This window comes from Xenopus laevis, chromosome 8S, assembly GCF_017654675.1.
Source record: "Xenopus laevis strain J_2021 chromosome 8S, Xenopus_laevis_v10.1, whole genome shotgun sequence".
Classification (NCBI taxonomy): Eukaryota; Metazoa; Chordata; class Amphibia; order Anura; family Pipidae; genus Xenopus; species Xenopus laevis.
This window is the reverse complement of record NC_054386.1, coordinates 75,963,132-75,979,260: the sequence shown is the minus strand read 5'-3', so window position 1 is coordinate 75,979,260 and position 16,129 is coordinate 75,963,132. Positions and strand designations below refer to the sequence as shown.

At 35.3% G+C, this 16,129-nt stretch overlaps 1 protein-coding gene across 1 annotated transcript in view; it reads right to left on the bottom strand.

The window, feature by feature from the left end:
* Positions 1-16,129, bottom strand: part of wdr44.S (WD repeat domain 44 S homeolog) — a 42,928-nt gene that overhangs the window by 2,393 nt on the left and 24,406 nt on the right. The window contains exons 9-19 of the mRNA XM_018233113.2: positions 14,345-14,451; positions 14,064-14,215; positions 13,839-13,977; positions 10,573-10,637; positions 9,268-9,384; positions 7,242-7,364; positions 4,352-4,543; positions 3,815-3,916; positions 2,099-2,214; positions 1,661-1,788; positions 331-453 (exon numbers count right to left, since the gene is read on the bottom strand). Of these exons, the coding sequence (XP_018088602.1) occupies positions 331-453; positions 1,661-1,788; positions 2,099-2,214; positions 3,815-3,916; positions 4,352-4,543; positions 7,242-7,364; positions 9,268-9,384; positions 10,573-10,637; positions 13,839-13,977; positions 14,064-14,215; positions 14,345-14,451 (1,364 nt within the window). The remainder of the gene's footprint in view (positions 1-330; positions 454-1,660; positions 1,789-2,098; positions 2,215-3,814; positions 3,917-4,351; positions 4,544-7,241; positions 7,365-9,267; positions 9,385-10,572; positions 10,638-13,838; positions 13,978-14,063; positions 14,216-14,344; positions 14,452-16,129) is intronic.

Here is a 16,129-nt window from a genome sequence, read left to right as displayed (position 1 = left end):
GTCATGTCAAATGAAGAAAATCACTAAGTACAGAAAGTTAAAGAACTACCCTAAAGGGCACTGAGAAGGAAGAACAGAGACTTTCGAACCACAGTATGTTTTCATAACTAGTAAAAGAAACCCGCCAGGTAGGCAACAACACCGTAAAGTAATGGCTAGTTCTATTTTTAAAACAGGAAATATTATATTTTTTAACTGATGTCACAAACTGAAGTAAAGATTTGAAATGGATTCTGTGTTGTGTTTGACTTTACAACGTCGACAGAAAAATCCTATTAAATAAAAAGTATTCAGAGACCCTACTCCAAAAAACTTTAATCTGAAATTCACCTGATGGTATATTTTCTGCTGGTTCTGCTTGATCACTTTCTTGTCTTTCAGAAGGTGCTTCTGCTGATACCATTAGGCCTGGGTTTGGTGCAAAGATGGCAGATGTAACAACTGCATTGTGTGCTGAAAGGGAAAACAATAGCAATATTACATATATATTTTGAAACAGGAATAGTTCCACATATGTCCAGTGTTACCATTAGTAGTTAAAATGACTGGAGAAAGCCTAGCAAGTTATATATCAGAATGACTAAGGGTAGTGACACACGGGGAGATTTGTCGCCAAGTCGTTTGTTTGGTCTTGCCATAGAGAAACATGTAAATTGGCAGCTACTACACACACAATGCTATTTGAAATTGCCTGTAGTCCCAAAACGAACAGAGACCCTTTTTGGAGTGATTTATCAGAAATAGTATGGCTATTCAGAAGTAGAGAAAATATGCGCTAGCAAAACACACAAGGAGCTTAGTAGCGGCGACGATAGTATGCAAATTCTTGTGTGCGCGTAAAGTCGTAAGTACATATGGACGTAATTTCTAGGGTGGCAATTTAACATTCTTTTTTCCAGCGACTACAAGCTCACTCATCATTCGCATACAGAGATACTCACAATACTCGTGCAACAATACGCTGCAGAAAATGCCTTTTTTAAAGCATTTCTTTGACACAGATAGGCTCATTGACCTTGTTGAAGAACGTCCAGCCCGTATGGGCTGGGGATGCACCGAATCCACTATTTGTGATTCAGCTGAATCCCCGAATCCTTGGTGAAAGATTCGGCCGAATACTGAACCGAAAAGTCACGTGATTTCCCTACCCGCCCCTAATTTACATATGTAAATTAGGATTCGGTTCAGCCAGACACAAGGATTCGGCCGAATCCTGCTGAAAAAGGCCAAATCCCGAACCAAATCCTGGATTCGGTGCATCCCTAGTATGGGCAGAGAAAACCGAAGCAGTCTGAAATCTTTGTTTGCAAAAAGACTATTGCCTTGTCGCCCAAACTCTCTTTTTAAAAATTTCGGGCAGCAAATCTCCCTGCTTGTCACTACCCTAAATGGAAAAGAAGCTCCAGAGATTAAATGTGTTAAAGGGACAGCTAGCCAGGTTTTTTTTACCTAGCCAATGTGATATCTGACTGAAGCTGGGCATATATTAAGAAAGGGGGTAATAAGCAGATGTAATCATGGACCAAGACCAAATCTGCAGGCAATATCTGATAACCTAAAGACAACATAACCGAATACAAGTAGAAAATGTAGATTCAGGTGTTTGAACGATAATCAAAAGAGAACAATTTATTGTTTTTTTAGTCTTATGATGACATACCTTTAATTCCTTCCCAGAAATCATTGCGGTCTCTTCTAACAGATGTGAACTTGCTTAGATCATGGTATGTACTCCAGATATAAACATATTTATCTTCAGAGCCACTTACAATGTATGTAAAATCATGACTAGAAATAAGAATACAGTATGTAAAATATCATGTCACCCAATTGCCTTTATTTATTACTCTGTCTACCCTTTTAGTGTCACAGACTGTAGCAACCACCACTTTGACAGGGAAGTACCAGGATGCTAACTCGAAAGATTCAACGTTTTCATGTTCTATCAAATGAATGGAAAATTATGTACATACATGCAATACATAACTGCCATTGGGTATGCTAATCAATATATATTTAGGAGGATGTATGGATCTATTGAACTATAATTATCTAACTGCATGATAATTTCCTTCATGGGCAAGATTCCTGCTTTTACCTGAAGCTTGCTTTTATCTGGCTGCTACTATTCACACAACCTTTGTATTTCATTGATAAGGATAGATCTCTCAAGTCATACAGCCTTATTCTGGAGTCGTTAGATGTCACCAAGATCTGAGGAAAAACAAACACATAGAAAAATCTAGAAAACGAAAACATTCATAAAAATAAATAACACTACTAACATAAATAGCATTACAGCTTAATACATTAAATTAAGTACTCAAAATCAAAGTGTTTTTTTTCTTCAAACCTTTGCTATTTTAAATGTATAACCCCCACATTATATTGTACTGGGTTAAAAAATAGCAATGCCTTATAACTACAAAAACATTATTTTGATAACTATCTAGAAAAGATGTTGATAAATAGAAGAAAAAAATGCTTGTAAAACATGCTATAAAAGCAAATAGGGATTATATGTCTTTGCTTCTGTTCAACAGGTTATCTAATAGTGTATATGTGTATATATATATATATATATATATATATATATATATATATATATATATATATATATATATATATATATATCTTCGTGTGGGCAGCACTCTTCTTGTGAAGTTTGCCTCAGATGCAGGGTAATATTGTAACAATGACCAGGTGTATTAAAGAGGCTTGTCATGTGATTCTTTAATACACCTTTTAATAATTCACCAATATCTCGGAGTTGCTGGTCATTGTTACAATATTTCGTTTTTTTACCCTGCATCTCTTCGTGTGGGCAGCACTCCTCTGGTGCCTCGGGTGCAGGGTAAATATTGTAACACATTATATATATATATATATATATATGTATATATATATATATATATATATATATATATATATATACACACATATACAAGTCCTCTGCACTCAACCCATTATCAATATAATAATGGGCCAACTACTTTGACGTAGTTGGCCAGCTTAAATATATTGCAATATATGGACAAACAATCCCTGTGTTGTTTATAGGGTAAGGCATTTTTCAATAGCAGTATGCACAAAATGTCTGTCTTAAATATATTGATAATGGGTTGAGTGCAGAGGAATCTTGTATTTGTCTATATCTATTTTGTGGTCACAGCCTCATTGCACCCCCGCCTAATGGTTTTAAAAATTAGTGGTGAGCACAACTTTCCCTTGTTTATATATATATTAACTTTTTTTGTGTATTTAAGTCTTATGGAAAGTTATATAAGCATAACTACATAACAGTAAGTATACATCTCATATGTATATATATATATATATATATATATACATATGAGATGTATACTTACTGTTATGTAGTTATGCTTGTATAACTTTTCATAAGACTTAAATACACAAAAAAAAGTTAATAGTAATTATTAGTTCATGTTTTCATGTAGCTTTGAATGTGGCTCTTAGTGTGCTCTGATAAATGGAATTATAAATATTTATTGAGAGGTGCATGATAATTAGCATTTCACCACTGCATGAACTGGAGGACCTTTAATTGTGTTTTGTTGCCAATATTTGTATTCTAAAATTAGTATGGAGCAGAATTAGGCCATGTGAGCAAAGTGAAGTGTAAAAACAACCTCCCTGCTGAAGGTTTACAATCTAAGTACTGGTCATATTAATTGCAGAAACATATAGCATTTATGTATGTGTATATGTGATTTAGATATAATCAGCTACGGGGTGCTATTTCTGCTAGAATATATTTTGCATAAGTTATCAATTAAAGTAATCCAAACCTTACCTTATTTTCACCTGGTAATGGCTCTATTCCAGTAATTTTTCTTCCTACCCTGTTTCTCCCTCTCGTAGAGCGTACATGAATTTGAGTATGGTATTTTAAGTGCTAAAGATTGAAACACAAAAATTCACTTGTAGACAATACCATTTTGCAAGGAAATCCATTCTATAATTCATTTTATCTTGATACTTCTTTATCAAGTTACATATTATTGCTTTTATATATTAATTTTGTGGGAATGCTTTTTTTGGTACCTGGTAGGTTGTGCAAACTAAAGCCATTCTTTGCACTGTTGCAACCCTTGAGCCTAACATGCTTATTCATAAGTATTCTATCTTCTTCAATAAATATGGCAGCAAAAAATAAATAAGAACACTGCTATATTATAACTGAATGAGATTTTTAGAAAAGAAAGCATTTTATGTACTTTTAACAGTAATGTTAGTCATTTTTAATTGGCACTGACTTTTCTAAAACCGTATAACATTATGCATGAAGCTGTTGTGTGTCTGTTAATAGGCAAAAGAAGGGGAACATTACCTCAGTATCATAAAAAATGCACCTTCCATCATATGTGCCAATAACTGCATGTTTTCCATTCTGACAAAAGTTAGCAGCTGTAATAAGTTTAGTTTGTCCATCAATTTCATTCCACAAAGCAACTTTCTTGTCAGGAATATTCCAAAGCCTGAGTTTGCCATCAAGAGAACCACTTAGGAAATACCGATCATCCTAGCGAGAGAGAGAGAGAGCGCCATAGTTACTTTTTTAACTCACCATAAGTGGAATTAAATACAAAAAAAAATCCCCACCATTAAATAAAAGATGATAGGTAAACAAAAGACTGTGTTTAAATTAAAAGTATAAAGCAAGAGTATTTTAAAAACTTATCTGACTGAAATCCTCTACCCTGTTTGTTGCACAATAAAAACTTATTTCCAAGATGCTTAAACAGTTAAATAAAATGTACAGTTGGCTCTCATAACAATATATGTAGATACAAATATTTTATGCGTATTTCAAACTCGTGAAATGTGTAATGGTTTGCTCTACAAAAATGAATTCGCCTTAGTACAGACACAATGGCGAATGAATCCCACTCAGGGGAGCCTAAGGTTGGAACTAAATATGAATTTAGAGTGAAAGGAAACAAAATGAATACAAGATATAGTCAGAGATACCAGTGAATTACAGAAAATCATGGAGGACCCATTTAAAAACACTGAGCAAATTTGCACCAGGGCAGTAACCCATAGCAACCTATCAGTAATTCGTTTTCTTTCAGCCATCTGCAGGTTGAGCACTGAAAGGAATTATCTGATTGCAATGAGTTACAGCCCAGGACAAATCTGCCCACTGTTTATAAATGACCCATACGCCTTAGGAATGCTTAGCGCCAAGTTAAATATAGAAGAGACAGATGAAATAACATTGTTAAATATACTTTGTTTTCCATGTACCGTGGGGAAGACAGAATCACCAACACAAAGGCTTATACACCCTAATACTGACAAAACATAATTAAAGGGAATGTCAACCCAAAAATATATATATTTTTTCGCTAATAATTGGTAAACATTACACATTTCTTATGGTTTTTCCGTTATTTCTATATGTATTGTAATTGAAAGCAGTTCGTCTGGCTCTTTCTTTTCTGCCCTGATGGCTCAGACTGTTGATACAATGTAAGACAAGGCAGCGGATTAACAGACCTGTCTTTGCTGGGAAATTAATACTTTTGCAACATTGTTTAAAAATTAACAATCCAGGAGTCCTTTTATACATCAACAGAGCAGAAGGATTCTCAACAGTTTTCTTACAACTAGTTTGTTGTCATTTACTATCCATGGTGCAAATTTTGTCTAGTGTTTATTCTCTGTGGTAAATGTGCAAGTGATCCTGTGGAAGCCACCATCTTCAGAACAGGCAAAACAACACCTGAACATTTTCACCACTGTGTTTGATAAATGTCTGTTTCTTCGTATGAGCTCTCTAATTACAACAGTACACTTTATATTTTGATTCATCTATAAACAAGAGTTTCTGCCAAGCCTGCAATACAAATATGTGTGTATTGTTTTGCCCAGGTTCATACTTTTGTTGTTGAAATGGATTGGGGACTGAAGGCCACATTCAAACAAACCTTTTTGGCTGTACTTTTGTTTAGCTGCTTTTGAATCATGAAAGCAGGGTATGCATAAGTATACATGATGGTCACTTTAGGTCTGCCTGGTCATGCTTTACATATAAATGGCTTGGTGTATGAAAATCTTGTTCTTATTTCTCTCAAAAGGCCAATTTATAGTGACAATAACACTTGGATGAACATATTAAAGGAACAGTTCAGTGTGAAAATAAAAACTGTGTAAATAGATAGGATGTGCAAAATAACAAATGTTTCTAATATAGTTAGTTAGGCAGAAATGTAATGTATAAAGGCTGGAGTGACTGGTGTGTAACATAATAGCCAGAACACTACTTCCTGCTTTTCAGCTCTCTAACTGAGCTAGTCAGTGACTTGAAGGGGGGCCACATGGTACATTTCTGTTCAGTGAATTTGCAATTGATCCTCAGCATTCAGCTCAGATTCAAAAGCAACAGATATGACTCATGTGGCCCCCCCTCAAGTCTCTGATTGGTTACTGCCTGGTAACCAAGGTAACCAGTCTGTGTAAACCAAGAGAGCTGAAAAGCAGGAAGTAGTGTTCTGGCTATTATGTTAGACATCCAGTCACTCCAGCCTTTATACATTACATTTTTGCCTAACTAACTATATTAGAAACATTTTTTATTTTGCACAGTCTATTTATATACCCAGTTTTTATTTTTATACTGAACAATTCCTTTAATTTAGTAACTTTCCAGAATCATTAAAGAAATGCAACTTCACACTATTAGAAGCACACATTACTATCGAAATAGCCAGACATTTTATAAATATGAAAAATCCACATACCCCTTGATTTCTACCATTTCTTAAGTTACCTTTTAAAATAAGTATCAACTATATATAGTTTTTTTTTATTTTTTAGGTAAGAAAATGTAAGTATTTGGTGTTGGACTCTGTAAATGACCTTTGCATTTAATGCACAAACTGTATTGTTGGTTGCCATAACAAAGTGATGAGAATTGCTCCATATAAAATAGTAGTGTAATAATATTACCAAAATGTTTTGGAAAGATAACTGCTTCCGTCAACTATACAAATTAATCATGGACTTACTCCTGGGATAGTTTGCAAAGTTTTTTCCAGAAGAAATGACACATAAGCCTAAAATAACTAGGTTTAAGCAAAATAAAGCAGTCTGGCTTTAAAGGAGAACTCAACCCTAAACTTAGAAAAAACCCTACCCTACATAGACCCCCCTCCCCCCATGTTTAGGGTTGAAATTTAAAGCAATTTCTTTAACACCATAGAAACATGACTCACCCTTGGATGGAAGGCTATTGCTGTAACAAAATCAATATGCTGGAAGCAACAAAGACATTCCCTCCTGGATATATGCCATAGACGCACTGTCTTGTCCATTGATGATGAGAGTAAGAAATAATTCTGTAGGAGCATTTGAAAGATCACGGTAAGAACTCTTTGAAATATTTGTTCTTCTTGACATAGAGATACACTATGGGGCAGATTTATTAAGGGTCGAATAGTAAATTCAAATTCGAATTGGGAATAATCCAGACTCGATTCGAAATTCGACAAACCTTTACCCTGGGAACAACTAAAATTTGACTATTTGCCACCTAAAAACCTGCCGAGTTCACGTAGAAGTCAATGGAAGAGGTCTAGGGACCAATTTGGAGATGTTATTAGCCTTCCTGACATTTGAGGATTTTTTTGGAGGACTGATGCAAGACTGATGTGAATGATGTATAATCTCTATATACAACTGTGAAAGTAGAATATGTCAAAAATAAAGGATAATAATATCAGAACCGCAAATGCTCAAGATGAGGTTCTGCATGGGATTGGTGCATTGCGTGTCTATTGTCTGTAAAACTCAGGTTCTAGTAAATGATTATCAACAACATTTGGAAAAGTGCAGTCTTCACCCAATGCTACAATCTAAAAACTTTTTGTTAATGGGAAAATAAAGTGTAAAATAGAATAATGCTAGAAATGCTGTATTTTGTATACTAAACATAAACATGAATTTACTGCACCACAAGCCTAATTAAACAAATGATTTATGCTTTCAAAGTTGGCCACTGTGGGTCGCCATCTTGTAACTATGTTAAACATCTTTGTATGACCAAGACCATGCACATGATCAGTGTGGTCTGGGTTGGTGCTTAGGGATCGATATAAATGATCAAAACAGTCAAGTAATACCTGCCATAGAAGCAGATATAGCAAGACTGATTAATAATCAGAATATACAGACTGCACTGGGTCCTGTGATGTCATGTAATCTAATATGAATTTTATAGTTTTTGTATTGTTTAATACAAACTTTCTCCAACTCTGCAGAACCAGTGGCTGCAGCAAAATAATCCTCCAAATATTATCCCAGTTTATCTGTTTAAATCTGGCTCCATGATCTTTGTCCCTGCCAAAGGAGTTGGAAAAAATTACAGGGGATGTAAAGGCAAAAATAAAATCCAATATGGATCTCTACACAGTAGCCGACTACTCTACATGGAAACAAATAAAGCTACTTGATTTTGGGAAGTAAGGTAGGAGGGGCACCCCCTGCTGTTTGAAAGTATCATTGTTTCCCTACTGAGCAGCTAGGGACCCTCTGAAGTGTCCTATCCTCAGCAGTCAGAGCAAATAAATGAAGGGGGAATTTTACTGCATACAGTCCAGTTTCTTATAAAAACTGTAGATATTTTTTAATTCAAGTATATTGTAGATAGGTTTATTTTTAATTAAAGGAAGTAAAAATTGTATTTTATTTTTTGTCTTTACATCCCCTTTAATAGAATTCATGCATGAAATTTTTTTAGGTGACTTCTTTTAATGAAGTACTTTTAATGAAGAACTGTATATTAAAAGAAATCCAATAATTAATATTCTCAGTGGCCTTTAGAAAAACATATTTACAATAAATTTTACATAAAAATATAAACTTAACATTCCTCATAAATGAAAGCTCTTTGTGTGATGTCAATTGTGCCGTTTGTAACCCAGGACAAGCATAGGTATGGTCAATGTGTGTTACTACAAAATAAAATCAGTGATTTCTATAATACAAATATTTTAATGGTGCAGAATGAAAAGGGATTTTAAACAAAGCCAAAGGTGGAATATTTCCATCAAGACTTCTGTGTACTCAACATTTCTTAATCCATAAATAGTAACCGTCATTTAGATACACTGCTTGATAAAAGCATGTTTGATGCCAGAATGTGGCCATAAAAAGATTTCTTTAATGCAATTATTGGCAGCTGTGATTATTTTGCATTAAAAAAATGTTATAAGAAGCAAATGTTGTTTCAGTCATCCTTACTTTAGACCAGGACAAGTCCAGAAGGTCAGCTGTGTGTCCTTTGTATTTACAAAATGGCACCTGTCGAAAGGGGGCATTTTTATCATCAGGGTCCATGTCGTCTGTTCCACTGTAGACCTAGAATATATAAGGATACAAATACATGTATACAAATAATAAAATAAACTGTTTTTCAACTGATGTTATTATATTTACACTGTACTGGATAGAATGAATCACATCACATCACATACATATAAGGAAAGTGTTAGGAAAAACCAACCGCACCAGTTACCAGAAAAATCCAAATGATTGGAAGGCCATCTTCCATTACCTATTTTAAGTAAATAATTCTAATACTCAAATTTCCTTTTTCTCTGTAATAATAAAACTGTACCTTGTACATGATCTTAACTAAGCTGCATGTGTCCATATCAGTGGAAAAACAATTATTTTGTTGTTTGTTTGTTTTTTTTAGCAGACTTCAGGAATGGAGATCCAAATTACAGAAAGATCCCTTATCTGGAAAACCCCAGGTCCCGAGCATTCTGTATAATAGATTATATATTTATTTTTTTATATCTTTTTTTTTTACCATTAAAGGTTACCAAAAAAAAACAACAAGTCAACATTAAAGGGGTGGTTGACCTTTAATGTAACTTTTAGTATGTTATAGGATGCCGAATTCTAAGCTTCATTATTTATTTTTTATAGGTTTATAATTATTTGCCTTCTACTTCTGACTCTTTGCAGCTTTCAAATGGGCGTCACTAACCTCTTCTAAAAAGCAAATTGCTCTGTAAGGCTACATATTTATTATTATTATAATTTTTATTACTCATCTTTCTAGGCCTTGTAGTATTTATATTCCAGGGTCTTATTCAGATTGATGCATGCTAGGGTAATTTGGACCCTAGCAACCAGATGAAATTGCAAACTGGAGAGCTGCTGAATAAAAAGCTAAATAGCTCAAAAACCACAAATAATCTAAAATGAAAACCAATTGCAAATTTTCTCAGAATATCGCTCTCTTCGGCATACTAAAATGTATCTCAAAGGTGAACAACTCCTTTAATATATTTATTTGATGAGAAAAATATGAATGATCTTGTTTACAAGATTACATAGGAAAAAAGTAATGCAAATTCTGACTCTCAGAATTAAAATAGCTTAAATAAAATAGCTTGGTGGAATTTTTGTGACTGGAGTAGCCTATATTATATATAAAGTATGTTTTATGTCGGCAAACATTCATCTGACAAGCAGAAAATAACAGTTTTTATTTATTTTTTTCAGTCACTACAGCCATCTACGTGAAATACATACCCCTCCATCTGTGTCAGACTTGGAAGAATTAAGACTTTCCTGAGATGGGGAGGGGGAAACCTTTCCTGTAAAGAAAAACAGAGATCTGTAGTTTGTATAAGTGATCTTTTATATTTTTTGCAGTAATATACCAAACTATACCCTAAAACATCACTGTTCAAATTAGCAGACTTCATAAGTGGAATTATATTTAAATGATTAAGTTTAGAAGAACAAAGAAGTTTATGGAAACATTAAACAGCAGGGGTCCATAAAATCCACTAGACTAGAGGGTCACATCTAGCCCACAGTTTGAGAACCATATTTCAAAATATTTAAATAAAACTAAACCCTAAAAATTAATATGGCTAAAAATGCCATATTTTATATATTGAACTTATTGCACCAGCCTAAAGTTTCAGCTTGTCAATAGCAGCAATGCTCTAGGACTTCAAACTTGTCACAGGGGGTCACCATCTTGGAAAGTGTCTGTGACACTCACATGCTCAAAGGGCTCTGAGCAGCTGTTGAGAAGCTAAGCTTAGGGGTTGTTGCAAATTATCCATCAGAAAATGAGGTAGGTCTGTAATATAAGCTGATGCTACAGGACTAATTATTAAATTTTGATGCTAGTTGCACTGGTTTCTGTGCTGCCATGTAGTTATTATCTGTATTAATTACTAATCAGCCTTATATTGTGACATTTCTATTCTATGTGTACTGTATATTGTGAGTGGGTCCCTAAGCTCAGTAAGTGACAGCAGCACAGAGCATGTGCAGTGAATCAGCAGAAAAGACGATGGGGAGCTACTGGGGCATCTTTGGAGACACAGATCTTCTCTGCTAAAGGGCTGTGGTTGCCTTGCGCTGGCACAGAAGCCCAAAAATAATGTACAACATTTCTAGCTACTTCTTTAGTTAAGCTTTAGTTCTCCTTTAAATGGGTTGTTCACCTTCCCACACCTTTTTGAGTTCAGTTGCTTTCAGATGTAGACTGTCATGATTGGCACCCTAAACTCAGAAATAAAGTCAAGTTCCTGGTCTCTGCTCACCCTTCTGCCTATAGCAGCCGCCTTTAGCTTCGGGAGGAGCCTTCAGCTACTTAGATTCTGCCAGGACTTAAAGGAGAAGAAAAGGCTTTGTGCACTTGAGGCTGCCAAATGTTAGGCACCCCCAAGTTATTGTATTGACTTACCTAAAACCCCGGGCCGGTGCTCTTATCAGCAGAAAACTGTACCGGTCCGGGGTTATACCAGTGAGCACCACGGAGTGATCCTCTGCCGTCTTCCTCTTTCTTCGCGCAGCTGTGCATGTGCAGTAGAGCGAAAAAAAACAACTTTAACAAAAAAAGTCTGCTATTTCGTTCAACTGCACATGTGTCTACCTAGGGAAATTTGGAGAAAGAAGAAGCCAGAAGAGGATCGTTCCGTGGTGCTCACTGGAATAACTCCGGGCCGTGCAGTTTTCTGCTGATAGGAGCACCGACCCGGGGTTTCAGGTAAGTCAATACAATAACTTGGGGGGTGTCTAACATTTGGCCCACCCAAGTGCACGAAGCCTTTCCTTCTCAATGACACCACCTACGCACAAATGTATAGAAGAAACGTGCATTCTTGCATGCGTTTGGCATGAATCAACAGACTGCGGGCGTCCCCTCAATGGCATTGACAGCCATCCCTCTTCGCTGCCCTACAGAACCACCAGGTAAACTTACATAGACTTTTTCCAATTACTTTCTATTATTACTTTGTATTTCTGACTTTTTTCTAATACTGAAGTATAAATTTAAAATTTTCAAGTTTCATTTTTCGTATGTCTTTCTAAAACAGCTCTGGGCCGGGGTCACCAACTCTATATACAGTTTTAAATTGTTACATTTAGTTGATACATTTCGTTATCTTTTACCTACTTAACAAAATCCCTGGGTACAACTGATACAATAGTTGCTAATATTCCACAGATGCTACTGAGAAATGTATCAACTAAGTGTAGCAAATTGTAACAGTTCAGCGTCTGCACCTGAATTACTGAGCTGCCAGACTAAAACACCAGAGACAGGGACATTAAACTTAAAGTGGTTGTTCACCTTCCAAACACTTTTTTCTGATTAGTTGTTTTCATATTGTTCTTGGCTCTAGTGTTTCAGTCTGGCAGCTCAGTGATCCAGGAGCAGATTCTGAACAGTTACATGTTGCTACAATTAGTTGATAGATTTCTCAGCAGTATCTGGGAAATATTAGCAACTATTGTAGCAATTCTAACAGATGCCTTTAATGAAACTCAGAGATTCTGCTTAACAGGGCTAAAGAGAACAAATTTATCAACTAAATATATGAATTTAGAGCAGTTAAAGAGTTGACAACCCCTCCTAGAGCTGCTTTAAAAGGTGAAAAATTAAACTTTAGACTTTAATATTAGGAAAACGGTCACAGATAGAAAGTGATTGGAAAAAGCCTTTATTTCTGGTTTACAATCTGAAACCAACTGAAAGGAAAAAGTGTTTGAAGGTGAACAACAAAAACTGTAAAAAAAAAAAAAAAAAAAAAAAAAAAAAATTAAATATGTAAAGCAATTGAAAGACATATATTTCTGATGTACAATCTGAAAACAACTGAACTGAAAAAGGTGTTTTGAAGGTGAACCCCTTTAATGCCGATCTTCAGAAATGTGATACAAAACATTTAGAGGCAGATTTATCAAGGGTCGAAGTGAAAATTCGAATTTTCAAGTTTTTCTATGGCCAAAACTGTCAAAATTGTTAAAATTCCATTTTAGTTTCGAAAAATTTGACTATTTGCCACCTTTAACCTGCCGAATTGCTGTTTTAACCTATGGAGGACATCCTAGGATCAATTTGTAGTTGTTTACAGCCTTCTTGACATATACGTTTTTTTCGGGTCGTTCCTATTCACCAGAGTACCAAAAAGTCGATTTTTTTTTTTTTTTTTTTTTATAAATTGCAGTTGGTAGGATTTCAAGTTCATGGGTGTTTAAAATAACATGAACTTGAAAGTCGACCCTTGATAAATCTGGCCCTTACTGTACATGACACATCCAAAACGTAGTTGTGTAATAAATCAGATTTTAACATTGGGATGCACTATTTTACCAAAGACTGTGGGGATACAATTTAACAGCTCACTTCCTTTTAACATTTACAGAACAAATATTCTCCTGCTATAGAAGAGAGGCGGGAACAGGAAAAGTGCACATCCAGGCTGATGTCATCTTAATATTTAAAAGATTATTTTTAGCAATAAATAAGAAACCAACCAAGAAAGCTGTACCTTCTGTGTTGTACTTGATTCGCATGTTATTGAAATAATCAAAGGCATTTTTAAGAACCCATATTCTCACTACATTGTCTTGGCCAGCTGAGGCAAGCAATCGGCCACAGTGAGAAAATTTCATTGTCCATACAGCACCCTAGAAAAGGGGTGAAAAAAGTAAAATAAGTCACAATCTTGGCATCTAAACAGCAAGGCACTTTTCAGCATAAAAGCAAAGATTACCACATGCTCTCCACTCAGATCCTGTACTACTTTGACTTGCTCAAAGTCATAAGGTCCCTTGAACCCATGTGCAGCTTTAAATTTAACAGGTCTTGTGTAGGGCATCCCTTCATCATCACTGGAAGATGGGTCATCTTGATCCGTATGGAAAACTAAGAAAAAATAACAAAAATGTGCTGCTTAGAATGTTAAAACTGGAAAATATAAATACATCAGAAACGTTCCAAGATCTCTTAACTCTGTTGTTTATGAGCCAAGGTTCCAAAACAGGAAATTCTCACCTTCATCTCTAACACTTTTTACTTTATTTACTGCACGCTCTCCATATTCTTCAGCGAGATGTTTCGCTCTTTTGACAGATTTTCCTAAAAATTTCTTCAGCTGTGTCCTTGAAATGAAGAACAAAAGAGAGCCAATGTAGTATATTGAATAAATACAGTGTACTAGTTTAAGTTCCCTAAAAATTGTATTATTTAGTCATAGCACCTACTATACTATATACCACACACACTGCTACTGTACAACATTGTATATTCAGTTCAATATAAAATATGCTACAAATGCATAAATCCACATTTTTCTACTGTCTAACCATTTAAATCTCACAAATAACAGAATAAAATGATTACAAAACAGAATTATGCTTCATTGGATATGAGTCAATCCAAACCAAGTCAATGGATTTAAAAATTCAATATTTCACTGGTTTTTAATACCACACAGTTCAAAAGTGCATTATTCCACATACATGCCACACCAATAAAATCAAATTATTAACATTTCTAAACATATTAACTATAAGTACAGGTATGGGACCTGTTATCCAGAATGCTCCGGACCTGGGGTTTTCCGGATAACGGATCTTTCCGTAATTTGGGTCTTCATGCCTTAAGTCTACTAGAAATTCATTTAAACATTAAATAAACCCAATAGGCTGGTTTTGCTTCCAATAAGGATTAATTATATCTTAGTTGGGATCAAGTAAAAGCTACTGTTTTATTATTACAGAGAAAAAGGAAATTATTTTTAAAATATGGATTATTTGGTTAAAATGACAGCTATTCCGTAATTCGGAGCTTTCTGGATATCGGGTTTCTGGATAAGGGATCCTATATCTGCATATATATTTATGCATCTAGCTTTCATATAAAATGCTACTGTAAACATGACTTTGGTAGTGTAGTTTACTGTATAATTACTGGGGCACTATAAAAAGACAAGACAGAACAACTCTGGAACACACAAACACAACTAATCATCCATATACACTACTAAGCAAAGCATGTATCATAAGCAAGCAACTGTCAGATTCTAGGAGCAGAGGTGGGGGTGCCCATCCTAAAAATCAATTTTAAGGAGAACTAAACCCCCCTTACCATAAAACCCCCCTAAGCTTCCAGACATTGCCCCTCCCATCTGAAATGTTAAAAGTGAGCGGGGAGGGGGGCAATGCCTGGAAGCTTAGGGGTGGGGCTTATGCTAGGGGGGGTTAGTTCTCCTCTAAATGAGAACTAAACCCTAAAAATGTCATATTTTATATGCAGAATTTATTGCACCAGCCTAAAGTTTCAGCTTCTTAATAGCAACAATGATCCAGGACTTGTCACAGGGGGTCACCATCTTGGAAAATGTCTGTGACACTCACATGGTCAGTGGGCTCTAAGCAGCTGTTGAGAAGCTAAGCTTAGCATTCAAATTATCCAGCAGATAATGAGGTTTGTCTGTAATATAAGATGATGCTACAGGGCTGATTATTAAATTATGATGCTAATTGCACTGGTTTCTGTGCTGCCATGTAGTAATTATCTGTATTAATTACTAATCAGCCTTATATTGTGACATTTCTATTCTATGTGTACTGTATATTGTGAGTGGGTCCCTAAGCTCAGTAAGTGACAGCAGCACAGAGCATGTGCAGTGAATCAGCAGAAAAGAAGATGAGGAGCTACTGGGGCATCTTTGGAGACACAGATCTTTACTGCTAAAGGGATGTGGTTGCCTTGGGCTGATACAGAAGCACAAAACATAATGTACAACATTTGTACCTACTTCTTTAGTTAAGCTTT